Source organism: Sarcophilus harrisii, chromosome 3 (assembly GCF_902635505.1).
Source record: "Sarcophilus harrisii chromosome 3, mSarHar1.11, whole genome shotgun sequence".
Taxonomy (NCBI): Eukaryota; Metazoa; Chordata; class Mammalia; order Dasyuromorphia; family Dasyuridae; genus Sarcophilus; species Sarcophilus harrisii.
In genome coordinates, this window is record NC_045428.1 from 337,305,879 (window position 1) to 337,318,007 (window position 12,129).

General features: G+C 33.2%; 1 protein-coding gene across 3 annotated transcripts in view; it reads right to left on the minus strand.

Annotated features, from left to right (window-relative positions):
* NCKAP5 (NCK associated protein 5) overlaps positions 1-12,129 on the minus strand; it is a 679,630-nt gene that overhangs the window by 199,693 nt on the left and 467,808 nt on the right. For all 3 annotated transcript variants that reach the window (XM_031963671.1, XM_031963673.1, XM_031963674.1), the window contains exon 6: positions 8,866-8,934. In XM_031963671.1, coding sequence (XP_031819531.1) covers positions 8,866-8,934 — 69 coding nt within the window. The remainder of the gene's footprint in view (positions 1-8,865; positions 8,935-12,129) is intronic.

The window sequence follows — 12,129 nt, forward strand, 5'->3', positions numbered from 1 at the left end:
CCTTCAGTCCTTCCCTCACCCATTGAGAAGGCATGCATTATGATAGCCATTATACATGAGAACTCATGCAAAACATAGCCATGTTTTATTGATTCTTAATATACATATACACATGTGTGTATATATATGCAGATATATTATTTTTGTCCTTTTCCTATGAGATATCTCCTTGATTGAGATCTCCTTTATAACAGAGAAATATAGGTAATATGTCAAACTAACACCTTGTCTATGTCTCATAACATATGCCTAACTCTAAACATGGAGTTCACTACTTAGGAAGTGAGGGAAAACAGGGATTTTTCACTGTCAGTCCTCTGGAAGCAAGACTGTTCATTGCATTCACTGATCAGAATTCTGTTGTCTTCAAATCCTTGTATAACTGCACTATTGACTTTGTTGTTTAAAGTTTGTTATTAAGATTTTGCTGTTTTAAAAAGTAACCACAATGTGAAATTAGTAATCTGGACAAGCAAAATCATTCATACCTCAATCTTAAAATTTCTTTATTAGGAAATTTTTCTAATTAGAAATTAGGACTCCTTTCATAGAGTCTACAAAATGATATGGTGCCAAGGTAGCTCATGATTATTAGTAAATAAGCTTTACACTACTGTTTCCCATAACCTTTGCATCTACTTCATTTTTGATGGCTTACATGAATGTTTATTTCACTACCTAAAATCACTTGCACTATACAAAACATGAAAGGAAAGGGAATAACAGTCTATCAAGATATATTCATAGTATGTATAAAGGGTAGAGGAAGATGTCAGAGGCTAAGGTAAAGCTATGGATTATCTGTAGTCTTTATTTCTCATGGCTTTTTTCCTTTCTGATAGTTGCAGGAGAGTTGGCAGCAATATTACTTGATATGTTGATTGAGATGAGCTATAAAATGCTTATAACATTGACAGATATTTCAGGGATTTGCAATTTTTTTTCCATTTGTGAACACATTTTCCAAAATAAAATGTCCAATATTCTACCTGTCTTGGAACTGATAGTTTTCCCTTTTTCATTTAAAGATTCTTGAAATTCTTTTGCAAAAATTATTCATTCAAGCTCCATCATAACTCTTGAGCACGTCAGCCAGCACCACTAATATCACAATAGATAAAATGAAACTCCTGGGAGGGGAAGTGAGCATTCACTCACTTGGTTTGGGGAAACTTTCTGGCCTATGTAAGAAATGAGCTGCTGATATCCAAGGCAGGATTCAAAACTAGTGAGACTGAGGGTATATCCATACTATACAAATATCCCAATTGATGGAAATATTTTCTTTGTCATGTCATCATTTCCCACATTTTATTAAAAGCTGAGGTAAGTAAAACTTTTCATTTTCTTTTAACTATATTTTTGTCTAGATAATTTATGTATGTGTTTAATGGGGGGGGGTGGAGAGAGAGAGAGAGAGAGAGAGAGAGAGAGAGAGAGAGAGATATTTGTGGTTGTCTCCTCATCTAATACAGTGGAACAGATTACAGTCAGAGTGTTTTCATGGAGCTTAATTGTTTCTTGACTCAGTATTGACAAAATAGTACATCTCTAATGACAGCCAGCTACCATTAAGTACCACAGAAAATTAAAATACGGATTGTCATCAAAATGTGGTTGGAAGGCATCCATACCACACGCTATAATTGACTAGAATCAGATTACATATCATTGATCACTTGAACTGTATACACCATGGGAATTTTTCTTTCTACCACCAGTCTTTCAGAATTTACATTTTTGACATTGAAAAAGAAAATAAATGTTCACAGTGGATCTAGCAAGTGATATGCATTAAAAAAATCTTAACTGTTTCTTGGCACAATCTTCATCAAATATGTCTAAGAACTATCATACAGAAAACTGTCTCTGAAATGTGCGTTTTCCTTATGGTACTATTTAGACAAGGTATATATTCATGTACTAAACTTCTATCAGCCCTCTCAAAATCATCAAAGGATGTCACCTTGAGAATACTTTAGCTTGTAAGTGTCTATACCAAATTGCAAGAAACTGTCCACTAAAAACCTGAAATCTACTTCACCTCTCTTTTTTTTTGTTGGCAAACTTCTTAAACTGCTCGTGTGTACAAAATCGGGAGCAAAGAGCCAAAGCTAATTCATTTCTGTAAATAATTCAATTCTATTGAATCCCAAAGTTTGGATTTGATTCACACATTCTCATAAAACTGCCGACCATCCATTTCCCCCCCTCCAAAACGGGCCCTAACTTAAACCAGTCCTTGGAACAGTGGTCCCATAAAACAGCTCCATACATGATTTAACAGAAGACACAGACTAATATCGTAACTGTAACAACCCACAGGAGTAAATATGTTATATCTTTGCAATTCACATGTGTTGCCCTACAGGCTTTCAAGAATCTATATTTGACAAAGTTCCTTCTGGCATGTACTTTAAACAATTGTTTGCTCTACCTGAAAATTGAACAAAGCCACAACTGATATATTATTTCTTTACTTACTGGCATGGGGTTACTTTGCCCAGAAGGACTCAGGGATTCTTTGCAGAAGAGTAGATTTTACAAACTGCTTGCCTCTGCATTGTCTATGGAGACTGTTTTGGGGGTTTTAGTGCACCACTCTTAACAAAGAATCTTCCCCAGTGCATCAAAATGACAGTTGTTCGGGGCTTGCACATGTAATGTACACTCAGAAATCTTTAATAGGCATATGAGAGAGTCCCCTGGAATCAGCTACTTCTCTCATCTTAGTGTTAAACCTCAGCACTTGTGTTGCAAAGAAACACACACCTACAGGCCTAGCTAATGAGAACAAATCACTCCCGATTCACCTGCTTGCTTCCCTCTCATAAGAAAGGGAAGCAGCAAGAGAACAGCAGCTAGGGAGGCTAGGGGAATTGAGACCTGCTGAGGGAAGCTGCTGTTGGCCTTTTAAGACCCAGGTTTCTATTTCAAGCATCCTCAGGGCTTTTCAGAAGAAAGACCTCCCTTTACTAGAGAGAGGAGGCAGAGCAGCAGGGGAGTTGGAAGCTTTAAGATCAAGTTCAAAATACCTTTTACATTTTTCTTTTCAGGACTTCTTCCCAACTACCTCAGTTCCTCGAATACTACAATAGAGTCATAAATTAAGAGCAGGAAAGGACCAAGAAATATCTAGTACAATCCCCTCATTTCACAGATGAAGAAACTGAGATCGAGAAAGATAGGGTGGCCAATGTCACATGGCTAATAAGTTAATCTAAATATAATTATGTTTCTATTGCACCACTTGACAGATTTCCTGGTTTCCCTGCTGATTTATTTAGATGTGTCTATCCATGTCTCCTCTTCTATGTGTTCTCCCTCCAATTCTTTTTTTTTCTATTTTTTCCCTTGGGGAGGCGGTGTGTTCCATTGGAAAGATTACTGAGTCTAAAGTAAAGGGACCTGGGGGAAAATTCTACCTCTCATACTACAAATGTACATGTAAGGGTTTTAGTTTCCTCACTTATAAAATGAGAGCTGTTGTACTAGGTGGTCTTTGAAATATTTCCTTTCTTAAAACTATTATCCTTCTCTTACTCTTTCTCTTTTTCTTTCATTTTGTATTAGCATGTGACTTCCACCCTTCAAATGCTTAGAAATCTAAGTATCTTCTAACCTGATTAACACCAACATGATTCCTTTCTAGCTAATTACTCTATTTGTTATTCTTTATAATTAAATCTCCATTACCCATTTATATGCCTTAGCATAGGGTACCCATCTCCCTCTTCCCAATTTTTGCCAGTTGGGATCCTTAGCTACACTCAGTTTAAGTGTCATTCCTACAAGAAGTTCTATTTGAATTCATGATCTTAATACTCACCATCCTAAAAATCATCAAATCACTTTGTGTATTTTTATATAGCATCTATTTATGTATTTGTATATATATATACATTATGTATATATATATTCTCCCAATAAAATGTGAAGTCTCTTTTATGTTAGGAATCCTTTTGTTTTTGTCTACCTTTCTATTCCCTTACACAGGGCATGACACTAGATACTAAATAAATGTATGATTAATTGGATTACTATTATTTTGGTTCCTATAAGCAATTAAGTATTATATTTTCACTAGTTTTGGAAAACAGAAACAGAATTGTTGACCATTAAGTTTTTTTCTGAGACTACAGGAATTAGGTAAATGAAGGAAATTGGGAAAGTAAGCTTTCATTTTAGTCTGAAACAATTCAATTCAATTTTATACTATCATATTGTGGACAGAAATAGGAAAAATGAGACAGTCCCTGGCCTGAAACGAAATTACACTCTATAACATATGGAGATATAAGCAGGTATAACAAGAAACTGATTTCTTAATACTAATTTGTGTAACATGTATTTATTTACAGGTATAACACCGGGAAAAAAGTTTAAATGATGAAAGGAATAGTTTCAGAGAAATCTAGGAATATTATATGAATTGATGCAGAGTAAAGTGAACAAAACCAAGAAAACATTTTATTTTATTGTAGAAACAAATAACTTTGAAAGACAAAAGAACTCTGATTCGTATAATAATCAACCATGATTCCAGACAGAGAAATGATAGCGTCAAGTTGCAGACTTTTTTGGATGTAGCTGAAGTGGCTAATATATTTATTACAAGGTTTTTGTTTTTCCCTTTTGATAAAGGGGAAAGAGGAAAGAAGAGAAAATTGATTTTTGTTCATAAAAAAGATGAAACTTAATTTAAAAATTTAAAAGTAAGGGGAATTATACTTATTTATGTTGTACCATTGGAAGTCTGGTCAATTCTATGGACTCCCCACAGTTGTGTTTTTAGAATTATTATACAAAATCCATATAATTGCAAAGGAAAATAATTATATTGAAATACACAAAAATTTTTCTTGAATAAAACTGGTTTACAGACCCTAGGTTAAGAAATGAATAAAAGGGCTTCCTTTTTTCAGTTGTCACTTCAATTATTTATATTAACAAATTAAGCATTGATATGAATAACCCAGAAAACCTCATCAATCTGTCAATCAACAAGTTGACTTCAGGAAGTGTTATCTCCAGAGTATTTTTGCTTTTTAATTATCTTATGCAGAATAAAAATGAGTTTGTAATCCCTGAATACGAGCTAACTCTTGAACGAAAGTTAGTCCACAATTACTGGGACTTTTTCTCATTTACAATTCCTTTTTTAAGGCCCATGATTTTAGGAAGAACCCAGCTAAGTTTTAATATCAATTATGTTTGATATCTCTTCTCTGTGAACTCCTCCCCTTTCTCCTAACATACTTTACATGGATATTTGTTCCTTTATATCTCTCCTTTATGTGTTGTAATTCCTTGAGAATGTAAGCTCTTTAAAATTGGGACTGCTTTGCTTGCTGTCCTAAATGTTTACCAAATTCTGATACTTAAGTACTTTAACAAGCTCTCTCTGTATCTCTGTCTCAGTCAGTTTGTCTACCTCTGTCTTTTGCATTTTTACTAAAGAGTGGGAATGCAAAGACCAAGTAAAATCAAACTGAGCTGTAATATTTGCAAATTCCTTAGAAAAGACTGTATTTATGGATCACTAAAATGATTTTTTACGAACTTCATTTTAAAAAAGACATTTTTTAGAGAACTGTCCATTCAAGGAATGGATATTAATGAATATTCTGAGTCCAGATTTAAGTAGGAAGAATCTCATTGACACTTCCTGGACAGTTCAATCAGAGATTGACTATATCCTATGGAGGCAAATTCAGATCTCTTTGATCTATTTCAAACCTCTGCTTTTTTTAAGTTTTGAATTTTTGGAAACCTTTGGTTGAATCTTTTGTTTTAAGAATTATGTTCCTATCAGGCCAAATGTCTGATTTCACTCTGTCCTTGTGGCATATTGTGTGACAATTGGTTGAGGAGCAAGAAAAGAAATCAATCTACCTTTGTTTACATTAAAAACACAGCATTTACCTTTCCTTTTCTGAGTGGGTAGTGTCTATTTTTCAGATGTAGATTTTCATTGACTCAGACATTATTGAGTTACAAATTAAATAAAAACTCAAAATGGTTTCTATGCTCTGCTGCCAATTGCTCTTTTAAAGTTTCAAAAAGTGAAGAAAATATGCTTTAGTGAAGATTTAATCTTCAGATTTTTAGCTAATAGAGATACCTTTATAATGAGATTAAAAGGTGTGTAGTTCTAAGACTTTACTTTAAAATAATACAATACTGGAGGGTTTAAAAATTTTTTTTTAAAGCTCGTGAATTCATTTCTTTACATTTAAGCTAGGCTTAAAAGGAACTGACACCAGGCAAGAATGTGAATAACTATTTCTCTACTCCTTGCCAAAAAGCTGCCTGTCAAACACCTATCTCAATGAACTAGGATTGAATATGTAAACCTCCAATCCCCCAAGGAATAAAAGGATAATCCTAGGTTTTGTCTTTGATTTTTTTCAGACTAGGGAATTTTGTATTTGTGCACGTGTATATGTGAGTGTGTGTGTGTGTGTGTTTACATTAGACTTAATGGATTCTTTTTAGAACAGGCAGAGAGCATTGCAATTATGTTATCCCAACTGGATTCCTCACCTTCTTCTTTCGAATTCTTAGTATACACTTCATTTTATGAAAAATAATTATCACTGTGAAAGGGATTACAATTCATTTTGAATTTACATGTTAATCACCTGTGCATGTTATTAAAAAAATATACTAACAAAGAAATAACTTATGGGTGGCCTTACCTTGTTAGTTTGTTTAATTAGTATAAAAAAGCCTTGAAAAGAATTTCCAGTTGTCATCATCATTGCAATGGTTCCTTGGATGAGTTTCTAATACAATATATGTAAATCCATTTGTCTAACTCATATAATTAGTTGAAAAACAATTGGCAAGGGAATCCAATGGCCAGTTTACATGAATGCAAAATGTGGCAGTGACTTTGTATTGCATTGCATTCAGAAATGGTTGTATAAAAGTTAACTCTCTTGACAAAAAATATTCTTTGCAGTAAAAACAAGGATGTCCTATTAAAAAAAAATTTCTGCTTTTTCTCAATTGAGCTTGTAATAAGATTATTTCAGAGGTGATGGCTTGTCTTGCAACATTCATGGTCTTTCACTGGAGGTGCAGAAGCCCCAAGACATATGTAAGCCCAATTAAAAGAAGGCAATATAAAACATTTCTCCAAATATCAATGCCTATAAAGGCATTTTTAAAGGTAGGTATGTCTCAGAAGAACTATGATAGTCAGCTACTGACAAATAAACTACTCTTCTATGCCTATTCATATAAAAACTGACTTTAAACTATAGAATAAGTTGAAATGGTTGTACGTAAAGTGAGACTGATGCAAATATCACTGAAAATACCCATGAGAGATATTAGTTCTTTTAAGTATTTGGAGTCCATTGATTTTCTCCCCCCTAACTTGAGTGGGGCACTTGATCAGGTACAGAGGGATCAAGACTATAGTAGTAGTTTCAAGGGAGTTTGAATTGTCTTTCCTCATCACATATTGGACTAAAAGTATTGGAGAAAGTGTTTTAATTATTTTTCTTCATGGCCTGGATGGCCACACATTGAGGGTTCCCAATTCGCCATAGTAGCTGATATAAATATTTGAGATATACTATGTCTGAGGATATTAATGTAACAGTTTGAAAATCCATTATGGGAGTCTTAGGGCTCTGTAAAATCAAGATATAGTTCATGGAACAAGTATGTAGATCATTGCATCAAGAAGATTAAGATTATATACTGTATCCCTGTGGAATGAGGTCCTATTTGTTCTGTGTTTAGAAACCACACCCTTTCCCTTTGTTAACCATTTCAGAAATGTGCCATTACTTACTGCTGGAGTCAGACCTAGAAAGATAGCATGGATTTGTTTTAGCACAAATCCTCCTCTACTACTGTTTGGAAAATAAATCAAAGTACATTTCAGATATCCAATCTGATCTTTCCAAAGTTTATGGATCACAAGTAAGTTGGGAGTTCTACATTCATTTTCTCATCCTTAGACCATGGCACATCAACTGACAGGCTATTTCAAACATTATGAAGTTTGGTAGTTGGTTAATTTCCATTCAAATCATGGATGAAATTACAGAGAGTATCTCAGATAAAACTTCATTGTGTGTTAAACTACAGATTCTTCCCTAAATGAAAAAGGCACTTTTATTTTGGCTCAGCATTAGTTTATCCTGTGTGATCACTGGCATGGTTTGATAAGAATCCTTGAAAAGCAGATGAAAACAATGTGCAGACCTCAAAATTCTGTATACCTCTCAGAAACACTTACCATCTTTGCTCCTTTTCTTCATTATCAATAAATAATATTTATTGAGTGTTCTCATACGTGGGGAATTGTCCTCCATTCTACTGAATTTTTCTTCCTCACTTCTCTTTTTCTTCTTTCTTAATTTCATTTCTACTGCTTTTACCTTGATTTCTAATTTTACCCACAACTCTTCCTTTCTCTTATTTCTAGGTATTTCTTTTACACAAATCTTATCTATTCTGTTATATAATTCACCCATAACTTTCCTGACTTGTCCTGGATCTGTGTAGCATTTGTTCTCGGGTTTTATTTTTCACACATGGAGATTTAAAGTCCTTGAGGCTAGGATTATAGTTATCAGATACTTTGCATTTATCATATAATGAAGCATATTCCTCAAACCTCTCATTGTGGGATAAGAATATTAAACAATAGCCAAAATGAATTCACAGCCTCCAAAAATGAAAAATTAAGTTAGAGCAGCCCTTTTGAATTGTCATACATTTACTACCTGACATTAAAGAGAGATAATGCTAAAAAGCCTTTAGTCCCTCATAAACATGAGCAATAGCAAAACTGGTTTGGGGGAATGCTAAATTGTCAGGCATCTTATCATGAGACCTTACCTCATCGAGACATCTTTCATACTGTTCCCTCTGATTTTCATTTTCCAAAGCTAGTGCTGAATTCTCTGCCTGCAGTAAGATACAAAAATAATAAAAATGAATCAATGAAATGTTGTGTTATATGACAACTTATTCAATACATTTACCAAATGTATCTCCTCAGGATCCAAAATAATCTTTTAAAAATACACACAACACATTTGATATAAATACTGTTATAAATAACTCTGGAATGACTTCAGTCTTATCAAATTGTTTGCAAAAATACATTACATTACAATTTAGAAAAACACACAAGTTGGTATTCTGAACAGGTACAAAATCAATTCATGAATCATGGTGAGGGTTGTTGTTTTTCATAAAGTATCACAATTCGTATTTTATTTTACTAATACGTGGAAATGAGAAATGTCCTAGCCCACTTCATTAAGGTCTTGAAGCTTGAATCATAGAAAGAATGTCAAGTAACTAACTACATCAAAACATATTTTAAAATTCAAACAGACAATGTTAAAATGAACTTGAGAAATAAAGGATACTTTTTGGACCCAAAAATGTTATGAAGGAAAAATGTGGCTTAATCCATGCTTAAATATCTTTACTACTCCTACCCTATTTTAATGCCTTCTTTCATTTCCCTAAAAAGCTCATAAGAGATAACAATAGTTATTGACTAATGTAATTTTTAAAGCAACAAACATGTATTAGAAAGTGATGGTAGAAAAAGATATTGGAAGACATGGTTCATGATTAAAGAAACGAGATCAAAAGCTTATAGACTATGCAGGAATCTTACATACCTTTCTCATAAATGATTTCTCTATGAAGAAGATTAGGAGGAACAACTCACTGAGCACTTAGTAACATCACCAGAGAGGAAACTTAAAATATTCTAACAGGGAATAACTGGCTACTAATGTAGGAATCATTTTCTAATCTTAGTCTATGTACAGTTTAATAAAGTAAAGATAAAAATCATTGTCAAATTAGAAAGAAAACATTTGAGACAAGTCCAACCTGACTCATTATGTAAATTGTTATTTAATAAATAGGAAATAGATAAATATATAGATATTGATAGAGACTGTAATAAATGCTTAAACAAGAATAGAAGTTACAATTAATATACAAGCATATATATTAATTATTGTAATTTATTATCTCAATCAACAAAATAACCTAATTTCCTTACCAATTGGAGAGCTTTACTAATCAAAAGCAATACAGATTAGAATATTTGTAAAATCTTATGGAGTTGATTGGTGGATAATTAAAAGCAGTATCATGTTATAGAAAAGTTAGAAGTAGTAGAGTGAAAAGAAACTTATAAAAATACTGTCAAGTTATCCAATTAAGTAAAAAATCAATACCACTTAAGGATAAATTAGGAAAGAAAAAAATCAAACAAAATAAAAATTGGACAGATCTGTCAAGATTTTGATAATAAATTCTTTACTCCATCAATGACAGCAAAGCTGTAATTATTTACTATAAAGTTTTTGATTTATTAGAGCAAAATGCCATCCTAAAATGCTGTCATTAAGATGTCTCCAAATTTATACATCAAAATCATAGAGGATTTGTTGATGGATTTAAAAACAGAGATAACTATCCTCTGTGACCTTTTGATTATTATTATTTAGTGAAGCACAAAACAGGGACACACATGTCTACTCAAGGAATTTGTCATGGTTATGGAGAACATCCATGGCAGAGAACAAATTAAAGTAGGATTACTTAGATATAGCAAGGTGCTCCGGATTGTCCTTCTTATACATAATATGCTAACTGAAACAAATTTTTAAACATTGCATATATGATGTATAACCTCTCAAAAGATTTTATTTTTAACTATCCACACAGAAAAGAAGTGGATAAAGAAATTTTAACATACTGCCCATATACATATAGTCAAGAAAGCAATGGCAAACCATTCCAGGATCTTTGTCAAGAAAATCCCATAGCATGCTAATGGTCCATGAAGTCATGAAGAGTCAGATGTGACTGAAAAACAACTTTTGTGACCCTATTTGGGATTTTCTTGGCAAAGACATTGTAGTTTTCCATTTTCCTATTCCAGCTCATTTTACAGTACACTCATTTTACAGGAAACTTGAGGCAAACAGGGTTAAGCAATCTGCCCAGGGTCACAAGTATTAAGTGTCTGAGACCAGATTTGAGCTCAAGGAGATGAGACTTTCTGACTCCAGGCCTGGAACTCTCACCACTGTCCTATTTAGCTGCCCTACTGAAAAACAATATGATAGATATAAACATTGTGGAAGGACCATGTACTGAAACCAGAATTGAATGTAAGAATGAGAGAAGGAAGGATTGCATTTAGAAGGTTGTGTGACGCCTTTAAAGACATCAAGCTTCTTCCTAAACTAAAGAATCTTTTTTTTAAACATCAATATTCTTTTGATAATTTTGGGAAATGAGTCATGTAGTCTCATACTCTCAGAAGATTTAAAGTTGTGGGTCACCCAAAGGGCAAAGGAGATGTTCATATTGGGGGTGAGTAGACTGAAACATATTACCAAGGAGAGACTGCAGGAAAACCAACATAAAAATATATCAAAAGAAATGATCATGAAAGATGTGGTTCTGTCATACAAGTGAAACTGAGGGATCCTGTTCATTGATATCCACATAATGTGAATGGCCCTTGAGAAAAGAACCACCCTTCAGAAGGCATTCCTGTGGAAAGACTGTACATATGAGTCATATGATGTTTGGAAGTATGGATGGCTTATGTTCAGCATTACTGGTAGACATAATGATAAATTTCATATTTGAAGAGACCTCACAATCCATCTATTACAAATCACATATTATAACAAATGAAAAAAGGGAGTTTACATGGTTTGCCCAAGATCACAAAGATATTAAGCATTAAAGGTGATATTTGAATCCAGGTCCTCTCCCTCCAGAATCAGTCATCTTTCTACTGTACCATATTGCCTTCCTGTGAAGTCATAGAAACATCAATACACAATACATGATAGGAGTTGTACAATTATGGACCTAGAACTCAAATTTCAAAAAGTCAGTTTTTTGTTATTTGTTTTTCCTTTGAGAAATTGTGTACCTGTGGTGTTGGCTTATTTTAGTAAATATGAAGTGCAAAGCACAATGGTAAGAAAATAAAGAAAATATAATGGTGAACTAAGTTCAAATTGGTTTCTTTTTAAATGCCTAAAGAAAAAAATATGTAAGGAAATTAAAATTGGACATAGGGATTTATATGGGATTCTTGAATTT